This window comes from Cervus elaphus, chromosome 20 (assembly GCF_910594005.1).
Source record: "Cervus elaphus chromosome 20, mCerEla1.1, whole genome shotgun sequence".
Classification (NCBI taxonomy): Eukaryota; Metazoa; Chordata; class Mammalia; order Artiodactyla; family Cervidae; genus Cervus; species Cervus elaphus.
Genome location: NC_057834.1, coordinates 53757426 through 53783603, shown reverse-complemented (window position 1 = coordinate 53783603; position 26178 = coordinate 53757426). Strand labels below are relative to the sequence as shown.

Genomic DNA, 26178 nt, shown 5'->3' with positions numbered 1-26178 from the left:
TGTTTCGTTACAGTTGTTTATGTCTTTCCCACTAGATTAGGGCCTTTCAAAGTATGGACTAGTCATTATTTTTGTAATCCTCCTTTTTGTGCCCATGTGGTGCTGTCTTGTCGGGATGTTCCCTGTGCCTTTGGATGTTGAACTCGGTACAGTTATAGGGCTTAAACTGGGGCTTCCCTGATGGCCCAGTGGTAAAGAATCTGCCTGCAATGCAGAAAACCGGGGTTTGATCCCTGGGTTGGGAAGATCCCGTGGAGAAGGGCCTGGCAACCCACACTAGTGCTCTTGCCTAGAGAATCCCATGGACAGAGGATCCTAGCAGGCTACAGTCCAAAGGGTTGCACAGAGTCGGACACAACTGAAGCGACTAAACAGCGGCAGCTTAGGGCTTTAAACACTTTTTTCCCTGAAAGAATTTTTTCATTGTAAAAAGATCTGAGGAATACAGTATCTCCTTTCCATCACATTCTTTCATAGTTGGACCTGTTCAGAATATTCTAGTAATTTATTTGTAGGTAGGGGGAGGTATCTTTAAAGTATGATCTATAAAACCTTGTTAAAATTTGCCTAGTAATGAATATTCAAAACTGAGTTAACCAATATTACAGGAGAGTGATCATATACAAATACCAGTTGGGAAAGAATGCAGGAGTAGTCATTTTTTAATTGTGCAAGCTCTCAAATTATGTCTAACTTTGTGCTTGTCCAGGTTATTTGTGTATTTTGTTTTTGCTTGAATAGATAATAGTGGTCAGATCAGAGCACCACATGTTAGTTACTTGGAAGCTGATCAGTTGAAGCAGCTGGATTTTTCCCTTCTAAGCATGTGCATGCTTAGAGGGAGGGAAAAAAAATCATTTTTGTTTTGTATCATCTGGTTTGTTGCTTCCCTTCTTTCAGTCAGCAAAAAGTCAATTTCACATTTTAAGTGTGACTGAACTTCAGTATTTGCTATGCAAATCTTATAGGTGTGTAACTTTCATTTTTATGTCCCTAGGTGATTAGTTTAGATTTTGATTCATGAAATGGCAGGTGTCTTCCCTGCCTCTACAAGGTAACTATTTACAGGTTTATTACATTTTTATGTTCTACTGTCTGCATAAAAATTTGCCTATCACTGCATAAAAATTTGGTATATCACTACATTGAATAATTGCATTTGTCAGGCAAATGTTTATACTAATACTTACCCCCACTCACAGAAAAAGACTGAAACATCTTCAGTAAAATCAGGTTAAATTGAATGGCACAAATGATACTGAAAGAATAAAGGAAACCACTCCCAGCATGGGCAGCATGAAATATGTATTGAAGGGCTCCGAGCCTCGCTTTACCCTGTTGCTCTGGACATGAGAACTAGTTGTCTTCACTACCTATCACAGGGCCTGGCATAGACTGGGCACTCAACACATGTTTAAATAAATGGATGGCTGAAAGTTGAGATTATTATAGTAGCAGAAATCCTGTTCCCACTTACCATCTCCCTAGTTTTTGCTAAACTCTAGGGGTATTCTCTGATCTGAAGTCAAATTAGAATAGTTTTGTTTTTGTTGTAGTTGCTTTGCTCTAAATAGTTTTAGGCTTCTAAACCTTGTTATTAGAATTTATAATTGTATTAAGTAGTAACAGGAAGTGAGGTGAAAATAGTTCATAAGAAAATCATGTATATATACACTTTCTAGGCAGACTTGGCCAGTCCTTCATCTTCTCTGTGCCTCAGTTTCTTTATAGATTTAAAGAACTGAATCAGAAATCTAAATTTTTTTTTTTAATGTAAGTGGCTAGATAGTAGCTTTATGAAAATTAGTAAGAAAGGATATTTAATAAAGCTGATATTGGGCTATAATTTAAATGGTTTTGACCCTATGGAAGTTGAAATAATTGAGGAAAAAGGCACCTTTGAGGAATATTGCTCTCAGATGGCAGCAAATTGGAGCTATAAAAGTAGCATGATTATAGTGATGTGTAAACTACTTTTTCACATGTTATCTGTAATTAATGAAGTGTAAGTATGGAAGAAGATTTCATTATTTGAAATGTATTAAGAGTTCAAGTTACTATCTCCATTACACCATCCTCCAGTCCCCTCACCAAACTGTAGTAGGGGTTGAAATTCCTGGCTTTGTTTCATATGGGTGATAAATTTTAAAAATAACAAAATTTCTCCTTTGGTAGTCTTTACTTCTCTTTAAATTTGAAGATCATTTAGTTCTTTAAGGGGAAAAAGACAGTAACTTTAATTTGAAAATACTTAAATGGAAAAAAGAATGCCATATTTAAAAACCAATAAAATCAACCTTGTAGCTCTGTTGGTAAAGAAGCTCTGTTGGTCTGCCTGCAATGCAGGAGACCCAGGTTTCATTCCTTTGTTGGGAAGATCCCCTGGAGAAGGAAATGGCAATCCACTCCAGTATTCCTGCCTGGAGAATCCCATGGACAGAGGACCCTGGCAGGCTACAGACCTTGAGGTTGCAAGATTCGGACAAGACTTAGTGACTTAAGTACCACCACCAACACAGAATGGGCAAAAATGCTTCATATATATTTTTGGGACTAAGGGAATCATAAAAAAAAAAAATTTTTCTTGTATGTCAGGCATTAGATTTCTAAATCAGAGTTATGCTGTGTCTTGTAGATGTTTAAGCACTTTAATCTTCCATTCTGAAAACTAAAAGACTAAAAATGATATGTTAAGATCTCTATTTGGCTTTAATTGTAAATTGCAGGCCCTGAAGAGAGCATAATTAACTCTATTACGGCAGCAAGCACTTAAAGATCTAAATACTTTGAATGTTCAATTTGAAGATGACGGAGAAAACTGCTACTAAGCCATCCATAGCTCTCTGTTCTTTTTATTCTGTCTGCTTAGAAAATTATATTTTTTATTTTTGTAAGAAAGAGGAATAAAAAATATTCACCTCAAAAATATGTAAGATGTTTATAGACTGTTCTTTTTATTCTGTTCTCTTCAGAGTAGTCTGCTTAATGATGCAAAACATTTGTACTCTTGTAGGTCTCTTAAGCCACAGATCCAAATCTCAAACATAAACTTTACCTCCAGGATATGAAAGATGGCAAAGAATAATGCTAAAATGTAAAGTTTGAAGAACAAATAACAGAAATTTTCATACTGTAATACATTTTTAACATCTAGTAGTTCTGGGTCAGTACCCTGACTGCCAACCTTTGCCCGATAGTTTAAAGCAGATATTATGTATCTTTATAAGTAAATCTGATGTGGATACTGTGGAGCTTTTCTGATAGGTGTTGATTTAGGGTCTCCTTTGGGTTTGTGAGCTCTTCTTGTAGCCCTAAAGGGTCACTGTATTCTAATGAATGCATGGCACGATGCAACTAATTTGAGTTTCTTATAAATAAAGTTTGCATGAGCTGTTTAAAAAAAGTTTTTCTCGTTAGTTGGACTTCACAGTGGCAAAATAAAAGTATGAAAAGGAGAATTTTTTTTTCCTTTTTTTCCAGTAAAAATGGCAAAGAAAGTTGTGAAGTCTTTGCACCAGACTCCCAAGGCCACTGATAGTTATCATTTTGTTGTGATATTTGACTGATATGAGTAATGTTTGGGACTGTTTGATTTTTGTGACATGACCTTTATTGAAATGGGATTTGTAAAGTGGTAGCATGGCTGGATGTAGAGTTTCAATTAAAAAGAATGAGAGAATGAAAACTAGAAAGTAAATTTTACTGTGTCCTCTCAAATGTCTAAAATTAGTCAAGAAATCCATCGAAGAAACAAATTTTGAAACCTAACTAATATTGTTTTGGTTTTATATATGACCTCCAAAAGTGACTTAACTCTGAATGTATACTTTGTGCTAGTGTGTGAAACCTTTTAGGTGATTATCTCACTGTCTCATTTAATCCTTAAAACAACCCTATGGAGTAGGTAATATCTTCATTTATAGATAAGGAAGTGAGGGACCAAGGTTGCTTACCCAGCTGTACATAAACAACGGAGGCAGGATTCAAAGTCAGGTTTTGTCTCATTCCTCCCATTGTTTCTCTACTTTACAAGACAAATGTAACACAGAAATTTCATCTTTCCAATGCCCTTTCTTTGAACCCTTTAATGGCTCCTCATTGCCTGCCAGGAACATTTCCTTCTCCTAACATATCCTTCAGTACCTCTAAAACGGACTGCTTCCTCTTTTGTGACCCTGAATCTATCTTACTGGCTTCTGTAATAACACCTGCAGCACACCTCCAGTGTTGCTGGTGGAGTGCAAAGACAACATTTTTCTGTCCCCAGTGAGAGTTCTTTCATGTTGATTGAATAAGTGAAGGAATGAAGTTTTAGATTTATGGCTGTTTTTTTTTTTTACTTACTGTGTTCAACTTGGCTTGTTTCCTGTGCTTTGATGTCTGACAGTATGGCTTTATAAATTCAATAGTAGTAATTTTTTAATTCATGTAAGCAGTGGCTTTCCACTGAACAATATGGTTGGCCTTATACTTAATTTCAGGATAGCAGTTGGGAAAAGGAGAGTAGTTAAGATCCTATCTCTAGAAAGAAACTTTGCTGTGCCTCTTCTTACATGTCTGTATATTTGTTGTTCAATCGCTCAGTCTGTCTGACTCTCTGTGACTCCATGAACTACAGGGGTCACAAGATCTCTCAAGAGTCTTCTCCAGCACCACAATTTGAAAGCATCAATTCTTCGGAACTCAGCCGTCTTTTATGGTCCAGCTCTCGCATCCATATGTAACTACTGGAAAACCATAGCTTTGGCTATAGGGACCTTTGTTGGCAAAGTGAGGTCTCTGCTTTTTAATACGCTGTTTGTCAAAGCTTTTCTTCCAAGGAGCAAATGTCTTTTAATTTATGCCTATATTTGTTATTGTTGCTCAGTCGCTCAGTCATGTCTGACTCTATGACCCCATGGACTGCAGCACACCAGGCTTCCATGACCTTCACCATCTCCCTGAGTTTGCTCAAACTCATGTCCATTGAGTCAGTGATGCCATCCAACCATCTCATCCTCTGTTGTCCCCTTCTCCTCCTGCTCACAATCTTTCCCAGCATCAGGGACTTTTGCAGAATCGTCTCTTCACATTAGGTGGCCAAAGTATTGGAGCTTCAGCCTCAGTACTTCTAATGCTTATTCAGGACTGATTTCCTTTAGGATTGACTGGCTTGATTTCCTTGCAGTCCAAGGGATTCTCAAGAGTCTTCTCAGCACCACAGCTCAAAAGCATCAATTCTTTGGCATTCAGCCTTCTTTATGGTCCAACTCTCACATCCATACTTGACTACTGTAAAAACCATGGTTTTGACCAGACGGACCTTTGTCGGCAAAGTAATGTTTCTGCTTTTCAATATGCTGTCTAGGTTTCTTATAGCCTCTCTTCCAAGGAGCAAGCGTCTTTTAATTTCATGGCTGCAGTCACCATCTGCAGTAATGTTGGAGCCCAAGAAAACGAAGCCTGTTACTGTTTCCATTGTTTTCCCATCCATTTGCCATGAAGTGATGGGACTGGAAGCCATGATCTTTGTTTTTCCAATGTTGAATTTTAGCAGAATCCTGTCAAAGTGAAATTACCATAGAACTTGTTATGTCAAATACATTTTTCTATGATAAGTAAAAGTGAGTATTGTGTATTATCTCTAAAGATCTTAATCTAACCATTTCAATTTAAAAAGTAATTTATTTAGAATGTTATCTAGTGTGTTATATAAAATATGCCTATTCTAAGAGAATGAAGATCGAAAAATTCTTGTAAATGCTTATATGTAAATGGAAATATACAATGCAGGAAGCAGCTAAATAATTTTTGAATATATACTATCTTCAAATTTTATTTCTTCAGAGGAATGAATAATAGTTTGTTTTCTCCATTATTATTATGAGCGCCACACCATTATAGGAGAAAAAACAGGGGAGTGTTGATGCTTTCTGACTAAACCCTAATCCTATTTATGTAAACAGAAACAAAAGCATCAGGAATTTTTCTTTTAAAATGTAATCTTTGAGTGCCAGAAAGTTGTTCTAGAGGTATGTCTTTTGGGCTTTTCTATGAACTTTTGGAGGGTAGGGTGATATGGAAATGAGCTTTCTTAAGAATAATGCCATTACTTTGGAGGCTTGAGATCTGGCTCATAACTTAAAGTACAATTGAATTTCTCATAATTAATCATCTTTTGCTTCCTTATCCCACGAGGGAAGCCTATATTAACCATGGGATAGAAGTAATTATTGGAAAACACAGTCCCAAGTAAAAATCTTGATGATTTCTCTTAAATTTCTTTTGTCATTTTTTTTTATGGAAATGTGTTAAATCTTTAATAATGCTCCTTATCCCAAAATAATGAGGCCACTATCTGATGTAGCATGTTTGTGTCAGGGTCTTGAAGACCACTTGTAGGCTTGGTGATTTGTTGGGAGGACTCTCAAGACCGAGTACAGAGTCCTACTCAGAGCTATAAATTTCCTCCTGCAAAAGGAAGGGCACATGGTTCAGAGACTGAGGAAACCCAGTTCAAGCTCCTGGTGGAATCACACTGGATGCCCTTAATTTCTCCAGCAGAGTTGTTACAACATGTGTGAACTATGGTGTACTAGGGAAGCTCTTTAGATGTTCAGTGCTTGCTTTTTATGGGAGCTGGTCACATAGGCATCCTCTGCCAAACACCTACCAGAATTCTAGACTCCCAGAGGAAAAGCAGAAATTCACTGTGCACATTTTTTTTTTTTTAAACAAACAGTTTAGGCACAGTGAGGCATTCTTATCAGGGAATTGTGGGTACTCTCTTGACATCCAAGTTCCCAAAGGAACTTGAGGACAGTCTTGAAGCAAGCCTTTCTAAGGATAGCAGTCTCAGATCTGCTATATTGTTAACTCTTTTCTGGACACATGCAATGTTACTTGAGTGGTTGTAGGTAAATTTTGTCTATAATGATCATTATTGCTTTGAAAGATAGTAGTAAACTCATGCCTGGTTTATGATAGCTAATATCTGTGGCTTGAAACTTGGTCAGTTCAGACTTCAAGCGATTCAACTTTTGGGTCTGATGTTGTATTTTTAATACATAAAAATGATATGTTACAAAGTGGTCACAATATGAATCAACATATTGAGACTTTATTATTCTCAGTTCTTCATGCATAAGTTCCATGCACATGTGTAAGTTCAGCAAACATGTGAACGCCTGTTGTGTACCTGTGTTAGGTGTTTGGGCGATAGAAAGGAACCATCAGGCGTGGTTCCTGCCCCGAAGAAGTCCATGTCCTGGCAAAGGTGATAGAAATGTAAACAAATAAACATAGGTAATGTTATTTTGTTTATCGAATTGTATTTTATAAGAGGTTTTAAAATATGTTTCCTTATGCTACTATTTATGTGTCTGTGTATTCTTGTAGACACTACTGTGTAGTCTTAAGACCTTTATTTTTAAAAAAAATTTTAGTGTCCTGTTCTGAGTTTGGATTTTTGTGCTAGAGAAGGAGGGACTATATTTAATTATATAGTTTTAGGGAGTGATAAACCACTGTACTGGAACCTATTTATGTTCTGCCTGCTTACTAACGTTTTAGTAGCTAATAATTTTGGTAATTTTAGCTTAACATTTTTGCATCTAGGGCTAACCAGGGATTGAACCTGTGTCTCTTGCACCCCTTGCATTGGCCAGCAGATTCTTTACCACTGAGCCACTTGTGAAGCAATATCCAATACTAGTCATAATTTAATTTTAATTTTATACAAAATTTTATATGAAAAGTTAGTTATCATTGTTTTCTGTTTCAGCCATGTTATTCCACCTCCATGTCATCAGCCTTTTATTCCACCTCTACTCCTGCATTGAAAGTGAAAGTCACTCAGTCTTGTCCGACTCTTTGTGGTCCCATGGACCGTAGCCCACCAGGGTCCTCTGTCCATGGAAACCTCCAGGCAAGAATACTGGAGTGGGTTGCCATTTCCTTCTCTAGGGCATGTTCCTGACCCGGGGATTGAACTCGGGTCTCCTGCCTTGCAGGCAGATTCTTTACCATTTGAGCCACTAGGGAAGCCCTAATTTTAATCAGTTTTGCTTTCTTTCCTATCATTTCTCTTTACAATTTCACCACCTTTACTATAATAGGCTTAGAATTTGTCTTCCAGTCTGTGTTTCTCTAAAAAAAATGGTTATTCCAGTCTGTTTTCTAACTGGATGTCAGAGTCTTCTGTTATGTCTGTAGCTGCACAAAAGTACACAAGGTGGAAAACCAGGAAGCATGGACTCTGGATTTGGACTTTATTGACTCTTTTTTTCTTTTAAATTCTTGCAGTGCCATATGTTCATCTCTTGGTTTATTCTATGTTTCTTTATAGTTACTTGTGTGCTTATCTTCACCTTCTGTCCTCTAAGAGCCTGTTTTGTGTGTTTATTTTTTATTTTTTGGCCACATAGATACAGCTAGTTTTAACTTTGGGTAAATTATTTAAATGTCTCAATGCCTTAGGCTACTCATCTAAAAAATAGGGATGATACTAGGAAGTCCTATAGTCTTAACTGTCGTCACAGGTGTCCTGTGATGATTGAGTTAATAATGTAAACATTTTAGAATGGTGTCCAGCTCATATTAATTACTCAGTAAATGTTATTTATTCCCAACTTTTTTTAAGTTGAAGCAAAAAAATGGAAAAAGAAGAGTCAATGAGTATTTGCTTTTCACTTAGATTAATTTTTAACCTATCCCAAATTTGCATTTTCTTTCTTCTGTGTGTATATGTATTTTTTTAGGTAAATTACTTGAAAGCAAGTGGCATGCATCATTGATACTCATGATATTTCACCATATACCACCTAAGAATAAGTACGTTTTCCTGCATAATCACAATACCATTTTTATAGTCAAGAAATATAAGAATGAGAAAAGTACTTAATATATAGGCTGTGTTCAGATTTCCCCAGTTGCTCCAAAAATGTCGTTTTGAGCATTTTTCTTTTACTTTTCTTTCTGTCTTTTTGAAAATCTAGAGTCCAGGCAGGAATCATTTGCTTTACTTGTTCTAACTCCTCAGACTGTTAATTTGAAGCAGCCTTACTGCTCTTTCTTGCATTTCTTTTTCTTTTCATTCTTTCTCTCTCTCTTTTTTTGTTCCTTTTCATGACACTGACATTTTTGAAGAGTCTAGGGTCATTGCCTTGTAGAATGTTCTTTTGAAAACTGCATTATAGAGATTAAAAGATAGCACAATTTTGTCAAGCTGTATTTTATCTTTATAATTTTAACTATTATAGTCCCAAGTTTTGAGAAGATAAATGAATAGTGGAGATAATGTGAGTAATGTGGATGGTTATTAACAATAAATGTTTTGAGTAGAATATTCTGGAAGATAAGATTTATTAGATTTATAAAGAAAACTACAATTAGACCAAGAAGGTTATTTTATTTGACAAAAGCTTTAAGTTGTTCTATTGCATTTTATTAATTCTTCAGTATTTATCAAGCTTTTGCTTTTGGTACGTTGTCCCTGTTCTCCTAAATGCTCTTGGTCTAGGGAGTGAGACAGACAAGTAATAGACTGTTACAATTCAGTGTGAAACATATAGGTGTATATATTTGGTAAAAATATTATGGGGCCCTAAGGAATCAAATACTGCCTAACTGCTAAGGCAGCTAACTTAGGAGTTGGGAGATCAGGAAAGCTCTTCAAAGAAATGACATCCATGTCCATGAATATAAAGGTTATTTAAGAAATAGGCAGACCAGAGGTTGGAGGAAGAGTATTTCAGCTAGAAACACTAACATGAGGAATATAAGAGTTACAGTGGTAATAGAGTATGGAGAGGAAACTACAAGGGAATTGAGGGTGGGAATGAGGCTGAAGAGGAAAGCTGGAGGCTCTGTTAATCACATTAAGGGATTGAATGCTATTCGGAGTTCAGTTAGAAACCGTTAAGTTTCTGTGTGAAAGCAGAGGTGTGATGTAATCAGCTTTGTACTTCAGGAAAACCATCCTGGCTGCTATACTGGAGAACAGGGATGGTAGCAGGAATCCAGGTAAGAAGCTATTGGCTTCATCAGACAAAAGATGGTGGTGACCTGCATTAGGACAGTGGTTGTTAAGGTGGAGAGAATTGAATGAGTTTGAGAAATATTCAGAAGATGAAATCAAATACTATTTGGTGATTGAGGGGGCGGTATAGTGTATTAGTTAAAAAAAACAGACTCTAGAGCCCAAACACCCAGGTTCAGATCCTAACTCTACCACTTAGTATCTTTGTAAAGTTTGGCAAATTGCAAAACTTCTCCGAATCTCATTTACTCGTTGTAAAATGAGAAGAAACACAATACTTATCTCATAGTATTGTGTGAGGATTAAATTAATTTATGTACAGAGTGTAGAACTGTGCCACGTACATGGTTAGTACTATGTAGCTGTTAGGTACTGTGATAATTATCATTGCAATTTTTTAGCATTATTATTATTAATATGATATGTCATTGAGGTGTGAGAAGAGCCAGGATTGATGCCTAGGTTTCTAATTTGGCTTCTGAGACAAATTATGGTAGATTTTTTTTATAGGGGAGGAGCGATGATGACTTCTCATTTAGGCTTGATGTTTCTGAGGAACTTTGGGAACACCCTGGTAAAAACATTCAGTAGGCAGAAAAGTATGGAAGTAGAGAGAAAGGTCTGAGTTGGGACATCCTTTGGGGAATTGTGAGAATATATGTGATCATTGCAAACGTTGTAAGGATAGATGAGACCAGTGAGGAGCATGCACAGTAGGGCGGGAGGGGCCTAAAAGGCTGTGCTCTTGTTAAGAATGTATGATTTAGGCCATAAGCCAGGGTATAATACTGGGTGCCAAGTGGAGGGTTTAGAAGGTTTTCTGCATTCAGTACAACTTCCTTTATATTAACTTTGGCTTCAGAGGACTTTGAGCTAAGATGAAGTGGCAGCCAGGTAGAAGAAAATTCTTCCTCTGTTGAGAAAATCTAGAATTGTAAAGAAGTCAATTTACTAAGGTAGGGAAGATGTTTCTGACTGCTGTTTTGCTTCTGTAAAAGATATAAGATTGTTTCCTGATTGGCAGAATGGCCAAGAGCATAGAATGAGTTCTTATGTCTTTTTCTGAATAATGTGCCCTGTTGAAGTACATATTGCTTGGATTAGTTAATACTGTGTTGACAAGAATTCTCTGTTTTTTCAATTTCTGATTATGAAAATTTTCAAACCTACAAAAAACTTAAAAGGAATTGGCCAGTGAATACCTAGGTAATGTTACCATTACCTTACTTCCATACTCACCTTGGAGTGTGTGTTTAGTCAAATCATTTCAAAGTAAATTACAAACTTTATTATACTTCATTCCTAAGATATTTAGACTGTATTTCCTATTATACCTTGTAATAGTATACCTTTCAATACCATTATCACATGCAAGAAAATTAACAATAATTTGTTAGTATCACTTCCTATACAGGCCATTTTTACATTTGCTGATTATCTTAATGTTTTATAGATTTTTTTCTCCTTCCTTAAAAGAATCCAATCAAGGTTCATGTGTTGCCTTTGGGTGTTATGCCTCTTTAGTCTCTTTTATTCCAGAGCTTTTTTTTTTTTTTTTTTTTGGAGAGGAACATTTACTTTTTAAGAAACCAGAGTGTTCTAAACCCTCTATTTGTCTGATTGTTTCCTCATAGCGTCATTTGTCTTGTTCCTCTATCCTTTGTAATTCCTGTAAACGGCAAACTCAATTTAAAGGCTTGATGTAATTAGATGAAAATTTTTGGCAAGGATATGTCATAGGTGATATATATTTCATATTGTGTTACCTCAGGAGGATGTCAGATCATCACACTGTTAACAATGTGCTAAGTTTGATCTTTTCTGTGTAATAATATAATTTTCCTCTTTGAAATTAGGAAGTAATCTGGAAGGTAATTATTTCATTGATAGTTCTATCATTCCTTCTACACCTGTTAGCTGGCATTCTTAGATAAAGAACTTTTCCTCTTCCACTGGGGATGAACAGCAGTGTTTTCCCCAAAAGGCAGAATAAATGCTTGTTTACTTAAATGAGAAGTTTTGAGAACAGGAAGTTTGGTGCTGTAGTCCCCTCTGCTGATTACAGATGAAATGCTTTTTTTCTCTTTTTTTAGAGTATTATTATGGACTCATGGATTTTTATTTGTTCAATTTGTTATCAATTATAACTGTTATTCTTTTTAACACTTAAATTCTCTCAGATGTCTGGCGAGAGCCTCTCAGAGTTGGCTCTAGTGCCCTTTTGACTGCCCTTCATTAGTTTTTCCCTTTCTAGAAAGACATAACGACCTAGTAGACTCATATTTTCCCTGCCTCAGATTAGAACCAGTCATTTCTCCAGGAAGCTTTGGTTACTTTTAATGGAGAAGAGTATTTAGAAAGCATGATATGAACATTAGAGATATTCATTACTTGTGTCTTTTGTCTTTCATTGAACATCTCTGTTTGAAACAATATTCACATAATTACCTACTTGTTTTATATGATAGTGCAAATAAAATAGGTTCAAAATTATAAAAACTAATATTAATATTGTAACCATTATGTGAAGTTTAAGATGTCTATGCAATTTTTAATATTTTTAGAATATACCCTAGTAAAGATTCAGGTCAAAGTACTATGTTCAAAAGTGACTTGAAATATTATTTTTGTCTTCATATGGTTATATTACCAGTTTGATATGCATTTAAGTTCATTTATTTCCATTTGTTTTCAGTGTTAAGGTTTGCTAACTTAGATTTTTAAATTTAGTTTTATTCTCTTGAATTTGTATAAAGCATTTGTATAGTTCAGAAGTCAAGCTATACTAAAAGGTATACTTTTGTTTGATTTTCTACATCTTCCCCTTACCTCAGTCCTTTCACCTCCTCCATCATAAATAACTATTTTTTAATTTCTTATTTAGCCTCCTACAGTTTATGTTTGTTATTATATAGCTATAACTCTAACTGTCCCCATTTTTTCTTCTGTGTTGGTTGTATCATTTTATACCCTACAGGGACATATTTAGTGTATTTGAGCACAGAGCAGGTAATTATTTAATATATCTCTCTTCTATAAAGTTAATTTCAGAAATGACCATGAAATAAAATACAGTAGTGATAGAAACAAAATATATACATTAAATATTTCCTTTTTTTGAACATTTGAATAGACAATCACACTAGTAAAAGTAAATTTTAAAATAGAGTACATTATAGAAAATGTTTGCTAAAATATCTCCACCAGAAAATTCATCTTGAATTTTTATTGCGTTTAGTTAAAAGAAAAAAAAAAAACTCCTGAAGTTTTTCAACAAAATCAAGAGGAGATGGTGGAATGTAGTGAACAGGGACACTGTTTGATCCACTCGTTAATAACCAGACATTCAAATAAACATTGCCCTTTTGGTTTCTTCTAGTAATCTAAGAGCAACATCTTTTGGTATCTCTCCTAGCATCCTTCAAAATTTGATTCTTTTTTTCTAAGTGTCCATTTCCTATGTTTTATTGTTGTGTAGTTAATGACCTTAACCACCGTTTCCATGCACTATTCTTTAAATAACTGTTTTTAAAGCTTTGTGCTTTACTAGTCATTGTTCAAGGCCAATTCCGGCTGTCTGCAAGTATTATTGTGTCTGATTAACTCATCTAAAACCTCCCACCAGGAAAAAAGATAACCTAGAAAAGAGAAATAGCTTACAGCTGTCATTGTTTATTTGGAATCTATTGTTTAAATGCAGGAGTAGGTAATGTAACACTGGGGCTAGAGACAAACTGTGCTCAAATGGAGTTTGGACCATTTCAGAATATTACAGATTTAACTTCCGAAATGAATGTGTAGAACTGAATCCATTATCAGAGGCCCAACTGGAGTTCTTCAAATTAACTTCATGTGTAGTTCAGTGTTTGAAAAATAAGTAATAAAAATGTTGAATTTGAAACTCACATATATGTTATTAAAGTTCAACAACAACCACAACAAATATTTAAAATTTGGAAAAACTAAATTTTTTCAGAGAGCGTTTTATTGTTGACATTTAGAAAAATTATCGTCACATGATGGTAAAGAGCAGATCAAGTTTTAGTTTATAAATTCTCGTGGACAGTGTATCTCCTTATTCTGCACCAGACGTGGTCTGTTTCCATCGCCCCCTCTTGGTATGCCACTGCACCCATCAACACTTTACACTAGTGCTTTTTCTTCACAACCTCACCAACGGTGTTGATTTGTTTTATCGGTTGATGGGTGAGAAGTGGTATCTGTGTTGTTTTAATTAGTATTTATCATATTAATGAAGTTATCATGAGTGAAGTTGAATATCTTTTCCTGTGTTTACAGGCCATTGCATTTCTTTGAACTGTCTAGTCATTTATTTTTGCCTTTTTCTTTTCTAGTTGTTTTTCCTCCTCTCTTTTCATTATATAAAAAATTAAGTACATTTTAAAAAATGTGTATTGGAAGAAAAAAAGAAGAAAGCAGGGCACTATCACTGACTCAACTGACTATACTTTTGGGAAGCCTTATAATACATAACATGATATTAACAGAAATCTCTCTTTCCCCCTTTAAGGTGAGACTGATGAGTATTGCAGCTATATTGAGGTACTAAAACAACCGCCTACATATTAACCTGGTAAACCTATGGCTGGTGAAGCAATGTTTTTCAAACTGGAGCCAGCAGTCTTATCTGTTTTTGTACATTTAAATTCCTCATAAAATTTCTTTGAAGATACAATTCTGTTCTTACAGCATTTTTTTTTAAACCTCTGCTATAAAGTAAGAGTTGTTATTTTAAATTTTGTAGTACACCATTGTTCAATGACAGACATATAATTATAACTCAGACAATTAGTAATCATTAACAAATGAATTAAGTTAAATTGGTTCTACTGAATTGACTGGGTAATTTGATTAAAATTATTACCACATAAATGTAGCCTTACTGTTTAAAGATTTTCATACTTTGTAAGAAAAATTATGTGTTTCATTTTTGTAGAGTCAACTGTGAATCTTTTTATATGTCAGTTTTTCATAAAATTTTTGTATTATAGATGTACATAGCTGCCCAGAAATAGAAATGAACATTAAACTTTATTTCCATGTCTGCAAATTCCCTCTCATCAGTATTAATGTGTATATCTTTGTCCTTATAAACAAAATATACCTATGTTTTTGTGTTGGGAGTTTTCTAGTTTCGTTTTATTTTGAGTTGCAAAAATAGTAACAGCATTTAAGACAAAATTTAAGCCAAGGCATAGTAACCCATGATCTTATCACTAGCAAATATTTAATTTTTTGCCAATTTATCTTATTTTTTTAAGATCTTGTCTAAAATCCTTACATCTGACTCTTCAAAAACCCTTGATGACTAAGAATACTTTTTAATGGTACTTTTTGTCATTTACTAGTCCTTCTTTTAAATAGAATAGTTTTCTTCAATAGCAGCAAAAGTGCTCTGTGGTTTTGAATTTTATTTTTAAAACTTAATAAAGAATTATGTGAAGTTTACTGAGGTTAAGGTGCAAATGAATCATGTTATTTCTTGAGAGTTTAATTATGTGTATTTTAGAAGTGCCTCATAATGTGAATAGGTGATATAATCATATAATATATGAAGGTGTATGTTTTTGAGGAGCTTCAAAGAATTGATATTAGTCTCGAACTTACCACAGATCTTTTTCCAACCTAATTGTGATTAATTTATATTTCTCTGTGAAGCATTCACTTCTGACTTTCCACCATGAGAAATAGGGTAGCTTGGATTGTGCCTGCTTCCTGTATCTGTTGGTCTTGTTACCTTGACTGTATATCATTTCTTTCTCATGTGTCATCTGTTTATTTTTATCACAGTAACAGTATTCTATAGTATTTGCATATAGCAGCTTTAAATTACAGTACTTTTTTTAGCTTCACTCATAGAGCTCTGGATCATTCATTGCTTGCTAAAGAAAAGGTAGTTAAATAGGAAAAAACCACTTTTTTCTTTTTTTTTTAAACCGCCACTGCCACCACAAGTCTGAAAGACTTTTTGTTGCCAAGCAAATGGAGCATGGGTATTACATAATGTTTTTTTTTACCATGGAGTAATCATCTTAAACTCCCTTGATTTTGACTCTTTAAATAATATCTGGTCTTCTTTTGGGAAACTTAAGAAAATACCTAAAGAACTTACATTTGTATTTTTATGTTGCTGTTGTTTTTCTTTCTTTTTCTTCTTTTTTGAGACATGGTAAACCTTTCAATTTCTAATTTCTCTCCTTTAAAATTTTTCACTTTACTTCAACTGCACTATTTGTTTATTTATTATTTATTTCATTCTCCTTTTTCCTTCAAGGATTCCTGTCATTTGAAGTTTAAATTAGAACACTCTGCAAATCTGTGAGCATTCACTTCTTTGGTTAAATTCTTATTTTCAGTTTATGTTTCTTGAGTTGCCTCCTATTTCACCAACCCAATTTTCTGCTGCGTTGATTCTTCTAATACTGCTTCTGCTGCCAGTATTAATGGGTTTGTGGCTAAATTTATTCTGTGCTGGTCTTGGTACCCTCCAGTTGTTCTCCTTGTCTCCATAGTCCACAGTGTTGCCAGAATTATCCATCTGAAACACAAGTCTGACTGTGTCAAGTGAAAGTTGCTCAGTCGTGTCCCACTCTTTGTGACCTCATGGACTATAGAGTCCATGGAATTCTCCAGGCCAGAATACTGGAGTGGATAGCCATTCCCTTCTCCAGGGGATCTGCCCAACTCAGGAATCAAGCCCATGTCTCCCACATTTTGGGCAAATTCTTTACCATCTGAGCCACCAGGGAAGTCCAAGAATGCTGGAGTCTATCACTTCTCCAGTGGATCTTCCTGACCCATGAATCAAACTGAGATCCCCTGAATTGCAAATTCCTTACCAGCTGAGCTGCCAGGGAAGCTCAGCTGTGTCATTACCCTGGTAATAAAAATCTTAGTAGCTTCTTCACTACAGAGATGTTCTAACCCTTTAGTGACATAAGTAAAGCCTTCTGTTACCTGAGCGCCTGCATCTCTCTAGTCTTATAATCCACCACCACCGTGCCACTGTGCTCTTCCCCTTACCTGAAATGCCCATGATATTCCCAATCCTGTCCTCCCCATCCGTACTTCCAGCCTAGATTAACTGATTTTCCCCACTAAACATAGTTATTTATTTTCTTTTTAGCTGCTTGCTCTCATGCACCTTGTACATGCTTTTTCACTGGTTTTAGTAGTTGTTTATACTTGTCTGTGACACCCCAACACCAGGACAGGTACTATGTTATAGTTTTTATAGCTTCAACACTAGCATAGTGCCTGGCGTTTTATTACCCTCCTGTCCTTTGGTTTTGTTTACTTTAAGGGAGAGGCTGACCTCTATCATATAATCTTTCTATTCTCTTTTTCTTTTTCATGGGAAAATATTTTCAGTGGAGTCAAGCTATCAAAAATTGTTTTTCTCTAGTCACTGTTTTCATGTACATAATTTACTAATCCTGAAGATGTGGCCTTACAGTTGTTCAGTCATGTCTGACTCTTTGTGACTCCAGAAACTGCAGCTCATCAGGCTTTCTTGTCCTTCAGTATCTCCCAGAGTTTGCTCAAAGTCATGTCCGTTGAGTCAGTGATGTTATCTAACCATCTCATCCTCTGCCTCCCCCTTCTTCTTCCACCTTCAATCTTTTCCAGCATCAGGGTCTTTTCCAATGAGGCGGCTCTTCACATCAGGTGGCCAGAGTATTGGAGCTTCAGCTTCAGCATCAGTCCTTCCAATGAATATTCAAGGTTGATTTCCTTTAGGATTAACTGGTTTGATCTCTTTGCAGTCCAGAGGGCTCTCAAGAGTCTTCTCCAGCTCTACAATTTGAAAATATCAATTCTTTGGTGTTCAGCCTTCTTTATGATCCAGCTCTCACGTCTGTACACGACTGCCCGAAAACCATAGCTTTGACTAGATGGACGTTTGTTGGCAAAGTGATGTCTCCACTTTTTAATACGTTGTCTAAGTTTGTCATAGCTTTTCTTTCAAGGAGCAAATGTCTTTTAATTTTGTCTTACAGTAACTTGTCCTAAATCACATTATAGTACTTAATCCCTGGATCAGGGTTTAGGAACTAGTTCTGAGAGTGACCTGTTAAACACCGAATCACTACTGATTTCAGTAATCAAATTACAGGCTTAGGTCAAGCAGGACTGACTTCTCTAGCCTAGTTGTTTGGTTTCAAGCCTGGGGTAGTGCTCCAGTTCTGACTATGTGTTCCTAGTTAGGCAGCCCTGAAATTTGAAAGCTAAGTGTGCAGCCAGGGTGGGCTGCTTTTCCTGTTTTTATTATTTACCTCCAAATTTGTATTGTGCTCCAATTCTTAATGAGAAAAAGAGAAAAATGCATTGTAGATTTCTAAAAATATGGTATGCTGCTGTTGTCTTAAATCTCTCAAACAATATAGAATATTACAAAGTTGAGGGTAAAATTCTTCAACATCTTCTCACTCAGAGATGAGCATATTTAGAATATATTCTTGCATAAATACATATAGGAAAAGTGTACCAGTTTCATAAATGACATCTTGCACTAAAAGTTCCCTTCTGTATCTCCCTCTTGATTTTCCAGGCAAGAATACTGGAGTGGGTTGCCATTTCCTTCTCCAGGGGGTCTTCCCCACCCAGAGATTGAACCTAGGTCTCCTGCATAGCAGGTGGATTCTTTACCAACTGAGCCACCAGGGAAACCCTTTTTTGTTCAACAACATGTTAAAACATACCTCAGTAACTGAAGATGTATTTTATCATTTATAATTTACTCACCAGTATAGTTGGACATTTAAATTCCTTATAAATAATGCTGTGATAAACATTCATCTTTTATGTTTTGTTTTTTTTTACATTTTTGTGTGACTATAACTTGAGTAGAACTCTTCCGTCAGAAGACATGCAAGTATATGTTAATAGATATTGCCATAATGCCTTCCAGAAAAGTTTTTCCAACTTATATCACCCTACATCTCTACCAAGGCCAGATTTTTATTGTGAGTTAAAGACTCAATTTACAGCTCTAAATTCAGATCCATTAATGTTTTCATATGGTATCTGTCTCACTGCCACCTCAAATAACATGAGATGTTATTATACTGATTTCCTGCCTCAATTCTCAAAATCTGTTTCTTCCCCTTTTTATTTCTTTTCTTTAATTGGAACTTAAATTTCCTGGTTTTTCAAGTCAGAAGTCTGATGTGATCTTTACTGTTGTCTCTTTCCCCCTGAATCTTCCTATCAAATATATTGCTAAGGCTAATAGATTCTATTTATAATATCCTGAATATCCAGATAGGAGAAGGTATCTGTAGTTAAGATTATGCTGTCCCACAGTTGTTTTAAAAAGACACTTAAAAAAATACATACTCTTTTGATTAGGCAGTCTTAATGTAAACTTTTAGGGATATAATCAGATTTCTACCTCTAAAATTTAATTAACATATACTTAAAATGAAATTTAGAAATACTATTTCATGTAAAAATTTTGTTCAAACTATTCAACTTACATCTTTAGTATTTTATCAATACTGGAATGAATCACCTAACAATTTTCTAGTTCACTTCCTCCTCTCTTCCACCTAAGTTGCTTGAGACATTGCAGTTTTAAATCTGTATATAATACTGTCCCAGCCACAAGTACAATTCGAGCAAAATGTTGGCATATGTTCATGATCTCATAACCTAAGTATGGACTGAATTGCTTTTTTCAAAAAGTGATCACCAGGGAATTCCCTGGTGGTCCAGTGGTTAAGTCTCCGCACGTTCACTGTCAAAGGCACAGGTTCAGTCCCTGGTTGGGAAACTGAGATCCAACAAGCTGTGTGGCATGACCGAAAAAAGAAAATACAGACACTTACTACCTTTAAAACAAACGAGTAAAACCTGGTCATTGAAAGATTGCTTAACAGTGACATTGTCACCTGCAGTTGAAAAGTAATCTCCCAAGAAAAAATTACTGAATCTTCTCACTTTATTTGCTGCCCCCCCCACCCCCGCCCCGAACCCCCAGCAGTTGTGTTAGATTGTCTCTTAAACTGTTGTTGTTGGTTCAGGCTAACATGTTTTCTTCAGACAGTACCTTGTATTTTTCAAAATAAAATAACTTATAGATCATTCTGTAATCTGAGACCTTGTAAGGCTCAAATATTCAGATGACAACCTCTTCTAAGGATGGTGTTTGGTATTGAAAAATTTTATCTACATATGGGCATGTACAGTCAATCTCAAATCCATCTACTTTTCCACTAGGAATACTGACCTGGACAGTGGTCCTCACATTTTAACTGCATGCCTCATAGCTATTCTTGGCTCCCTCCTCTGTTTATTCTATACACCGAGAAGTTACCTTTTCATGATGTCAGTCTATTCACGCTTTTTATTGACTATTGTTCCTGTTACCTGGATAACCCTTACTGTTAGCATTAGCATGTGAACTCTCCAGGTTGATGGGGAAGCATTTACTCTCTATTAATACTTAGTAGTTCTGATGTCCTGGGGGTAGGGAGTTAGTGTCAAGGACCGCTACATTTTGGGAGTTTTGTCTCTATTTCTCTCTGAATGCTTGTATCTCCTGCTTCTAGGGATTGGGAACAGCAGTTTATATACCCATTATTTTGTAGATAGATATATACATTCAATGTATCAATATTTTGTACTGAAAAGAGTCTGCAAAATGTGCTGAGTTTAAAAGCTAGGGTGTTATGTGTCAGCTTCTGGCATTTTTTCAGTGTGATCCAAAATGTTTTATAGTCTTTGGAGTTGATATTTCAGTGGACAAAAAGTAACTCTTGTTTTCCTTCTATTTTTGATTATTTCTCTTTGTTTTGTTCTGTATTAGAGAGCCTTTTATAAAAATGATTTATGTTGTCACATTGCTCAGACAACTCCCTTTCAATTCTTAGACCTAAATTCAGGACTATCAATCTGATCAGGCCATTTAATACCTTTGATTGTGGTTTTTGCTGTGTAGTTTCATAGCATTCACTAATTGATATTGGAATTTATGGAAATTCCCATTGCCTTTTGAAATGGATTCTTTTCTTGCTGTTGGTTTAGTTTAGGGGTATGAATTCCCTCCTTCCCTTACTTCCTCCCTTCCCATCCTTCCTCCTTCACCTCCCCACCCCACCCCCCCTTTTTTTGGTGTTTTTTGTTTGTTCAGTTCTGTCGCTCAGTCATATCTGACTCTTTGCGACTCCATGGACTGCAGTGCACCAGGCCTCCCTGCCCGTCACCAATTCCCGGAGCGTACTCAGACTCGTGTCCATCGAGTCAGTGATGCCATCCAACCATCTCGTCCTCTGTCGTCCCCTTCTCCTCCTGCCTTCAATCTTTCCCAGCATCAGGGTCTTTTCCAGTGAGTCAGCTCTTGGCATCAGGTGACCAAAGTATTGGAGTTCAGCTTTCTCATCAGTCCTTCCAATGAATATTCAGGACTGATTTCCTTTAAGATTTTTTTTTTTAACACCCTTTAAAAGGGAAATGGGAGACTGGAGATCTTCTGACAGTATCATTTATGTTGACATTTTCTGAAAGGTCCTCATCTTTCAGCCTTATAGTTGAAGTGAGTTGGAGGGAGTGGAGGAATCTGGGGAAGGGGATATGCATAGAAGTGGTCATTTATTTCTAAAGTTGAAATTCTGACATTTTTTGAAAGGATTAAAAGTCCTTTTAAGTATGTTCCTGATTTAAACATAGAGATTAGAAATGAAAATGGGAAATAGATTATTTTGTAATGAATGTTGACTCCACAGATTCAGATCACTTTTGATGTTTAATATAGTTTTTAGGACCTTTAAATTATCTGCTCTAGAAAATTTCTAAGGATTAGTATAAATCTATGTTCTTAAAAGCTGTCAGACAAATACAAGCTATTAAATTCTTCTTCAATAGTGGTTTCTATCAGCCTACTACCCGAACCTGGAGGTTGAGATTGTTTACATAATGATGCATCTTAAAATACAATCTGAGTTCTCTAATAGTCATTTTTTTCCCAGTTAGACTTCTAATCAAGCACATCTGTATTCCCTTTCAGCTGTCTTTTTATTAGCTTTTATAACAAAACGTCAGTAACAAATCTTCTACCTCAAGTCCTGGACATTCTGCGGAAGCATATAACTGATATGCAAAGACCACTGAACCCAGTTATTCTGTTTTCAGGAAGATGACAGGGCACAATAGATGGCTTTGTACCCTCTTGTCAAAAGGATGAAGCATTAATACTATGATTCAGATATTGATGTGCCATCCAGGCACTGGTTATCTGGCATTATGACAGGTTTGCTAATGATTCCTGATGTGACTGCCACAAAGAAAAAAATTGTGAATAGCCTCAGGTTAGCACTTGAGAAATACTGTTTTTCTTTAAGTGCTAAATCTACATGATCCCATCAAATAAAAGCTTTGAAAAGAAAAAGACCCTCTTTTGATAATTTCTTATTTTTTCTACTCCTTTCTGCTAGAAAGGTTCACCTTACTGTACTCTTCCTGATACATGACTTTTAAAGGGAAAATTGTGGTAATTTTGTTGTGTTTTTTCTAGAATGTGATTTTCATTTTATTTTCCAAATAGAGATTTTAGTATTCTATAGCTTATCAGTTGAGCATTTTAGTTAAAAATAAATGGTTAGAATTTAACCTCACTATGGGGAAAATATTATCAATACTTATTAAAACAAAGAACTAAAGGAAAACCTACACAAGTAGTGTCAGCTTTTACATAGAACTTTTCAAGTTTTTTGTCATACTTCTCCACTAGGTCAGGCTTCTTTTTCCACAAATGACCTTTGAAGGGCACAGATTTTGAAAGTATGGTTTCTAGTTTTTACAAGTTTTTCTCATTGTAGTAGTAGATTTTCATTGTAGAAAATTTGAAAATTCAGAACCATGAAGATAAAAGCTTTTAACAATCACCCAATAAATATACCTGCAATAATATTTATGTGTTGCTAACTGTTTAATAAGTATGAGTTTATGTATGACCCTTACATTTTAAAAAATTGCATCTTCCCAGATATGTTACAATTTTGGGGGTCACACTGAATATTCTGTTTTGTGCCCTGCCTTTTTCATTTAAAATACCTTATGAGTATTTGACCACATTGTTATAATCAAGACATTACTTTTAATAGTGCTGCTTAATGAAAGGATTTTTGTGAGGATTACAGTGAAAATGTTTCTCTCGGATGAATTCCATTTAAAATTCTTATCAGTGTAGCAGTCACATTATCAAGTATCCTTTTGGTTGGATAACCCACAAGCTCCTACTATATAGTACAGGGAACTCTGCTCAGTGTTAGGTGGCAGCCTGGATGGGAGGGGAGTTTGGGGGAGAATGGATGCGTGTATATGTATGGCTGAGTCCCTCAGCTGTCCACCTGAAACTGTCACACTGTTGTTAATTGGCCATACTCCAATCCAAAACAAAAGGTTTAATTTTCAAAAAGTATCATTTTGGAGTGTTTAAAGAATGTTTACTCAGTGCTGTGAGGTGTTCTGGAGGACAGATACATAAATGAACTAAAGGTAGCTCCTGGCATGTACCCCATTGTTTGTAGCAAGGACCAGCAGGGAGGAGAGGTGAAAACAAGAGCTCCGAGCCGCGGCCCTCAGGGTTCCGTCTGGGCGCTGGCCTCAGAGGGTGGGTGAACAGGGGGTCAGCGCAGGCCTTTTGCTCTAACCGTGTTTATATGTGCACAGCGCTGTGGGGCTCCAGGTGGAGTAGATACAAAACCGAAACCAGTAGCGGAAGAGTTGGGCATGGAGGTTAGACGGGTAGGACAAGATGCCTCAGAAGTAAGAACAATACAGACACAACAGCATTTTCCTCTGGGCCACCAACTTTTTATTTATAACTCAGATCCCTGGCCATGCATCAGAATTTTTTTAGAGAAATGATTGTTATTTGGAAATACATTCTACACAGAAATACTTGCTTTTACTTAAGCAAAAAATTTAAGCAAAAACACTAAAAAAAATTTTTTTTCAGAAAACTATACAGCATTATAATGGGTTTTATTTATACATAATGTGAATATAATGTAGCAATTTCAATGCTGTATAATGTTGAGTTCTACAAGCAGTAGATAGTGTTTGACTTTTGGGCTTCCCTGGTGGCTCAGGTGAAGTATCCACCTGCAATGCGGGAGACCTGGATTTGATCCCTGGGTTTGGAAGATCCCCTGGAGGAGGGCATGGCAGCCCACTCTGGTATTCTTGCCTGGAGAATCCCCATGGACAGAGGAACTAGGGATGAGTATATTTAGTTTGGTGTAGTTCAGGGATTTTTCAAATATATAGACTACTTAAACCAAAGAGTTCTTTCTTTGGCTGTGCTCCCAGTTCTTCTGATGATAAATGCATTAAAAATAATAATTAAGGAAGGGAGGGAAGGAAGGAAAGAAAGGGAGAGAGGAAAGAAAACTTTTCTAGGGTGTGCTGGGCAAGGACCAAGTGTGCAGCGGCAAACTTGACGTTAAACTGTCAGTGATGTAGGACCCAGGGCAGTAGGTGAATCCTGACCAATGTGTTATGAGGACTGCTTCCAGGAACCAGTGGAGAGTGGACACTCCCATTTTAATGTGTACTCCTGCCCTAACTTGTAATACAGACAAAGAATGTGACCTCCAGCAAAGACAAAACTGTATCCTCTCATTTACACGTACAGTGGAATAGAGATAGAAACAGAAACTCATGTTCTCATAGAAATAAAGAGCAGAATAGTGGTTTTCAGGGGCTGGATATAGGGAAATAGGGAGATGTTGGTCAAAGAGCACAAACATACAGCCCTAAGGTGGCTAAGTTCTGGGGTGTTAACGTACAGCGTGATGACTATAATACCAGATTACATGTGTCAAAGTTGTTACCTTAAATATTATCACTGTGCCTTCATTAAATGGGAAGTATGTGAAAAAGTGGGGTTGCAAACCTTGTTACGGTAATTGTCTAGCAATATATACATGCATCAGATTTCCCAGGTGGTGCTAGTGGTAAAGAACCTGCCTGCCAATGCAGAAGATGTAAGAGACATGGGTTCTATCTCTGGGTTGGGAAGATCCCCTGGAGGAGGTCATGGCAACCCACTCCAGTATTCTCACCTGGAGAATCCCATGGACAGAGGAGCCTGGCGGGCTACAGTCCATAGGGTTGAAAAGAGTCGGACATGACTGAAGCGACTTAGCGCCCGTATACATGCCTCAGATGGTCACATGTATACCTTAAACTTACATATATGTCAATAATATCTTAAAAGGCTGAGGAAAAAAAGAATGTGCCCTCCGTGAGCGGGAGTCTTTTTCTTAACTACCGAGGTGGAAGCAGGATTCTGCAGAAGACACCAACTGTTTGATCTCTTCACTGTGCTTTTTCATACTGTAACTCAGAAGGGTCCTGAAAACTGGCCAGTTTTAAACACTGAAGTGGCTCAGGAGACTCCAGAAGATCTAGTGCTTTTCAAATTTGGGACAGAATGAGAATTTAGTTATATAAATTATTTTAAAAATGCATTAGGTTCCACTTGCCTGTAATGAGTGGCATACTTAAAGTTATATTAATAAGGATCATCCAAGTTTATAACTTTGAATATGCTCTTACAGATAAAAGAATAGAAATAACAAGGTGGCATTTGAGCACAAGTATGAAATATAGATGTGGCCAATAAGAATATATCTGTAAGTTGTTCGCTTATAGCAGTTATGAAGGGCCTAGGTGTAGTACCTGAGTTAGCTGAAGTTCTTTGAAGTTATTGTTTCAAGGTTCTACACAACCCGCTGGCCCTCGGAACTCTTGTCTCAGCTTGTGTAAACTCTTCCTCACTTTCTAAGAACCAGCTTTACTGGATTTCTCTCAGCTCCTGTCAGCACTGTGTTCTTTGCCTCCTCAAGTAAATGCCTTCACATATACCACTCACCCTACCAACACCCCCCTCCTTTTTTTAAACTTGGTTGTCTCCTGTTTATCCTTCAGTTTTCAGCTCCAGTGCAATTCCTCAGTGACATCTTTGCAGATTTCCTAGACTTAGGATCTAGGCTATAGATTCCCACAGTGCTCTCTACTTCTCAATTATAATGCTCTCACGTCCAAAATTTCTTTCTCAGTGTTCATCATCCCTGTGAGACTTTTAGTTCATTTGGGTGCACTCTCATTCACTGCCTTACCCCTAAGAGCTT

At 36.3% G+C, this 26178-nt stretch overlaps 1 protein-coding gene across 5 annotated transcripts in view; it reads left to right on the top strand.

Annotated features, from left to right (window-relative positions):
- MAGI3 (membrane associated guanylate kinase, WW and PDZ domain containing 3) overlaps window positions 1-26178 on the top strand; it is a 245380-nt gene that overhangs the window by 108540 nt on the left and 110662 nt on the right. Inside the window, exon 1 of one of the 5 annotated variants that reach the window (XM_043876803.1) lies at window positions 24533-24538. The exons of the other annotated variants lie outside the window; for them this stretch is intronic. Within the exon in view, the coding sequence (XP_043732738.1) occupies window positions 24535-24538 (4 nt within the window). The 5' untranslated portion in view covers window positions 24533-24534. Of the gene's footprint in view, window positions 1-24532; window positions 24539-26178 lie in introns of those variants that run through there. 5 annotated transcript variants of the gene reach the window in all.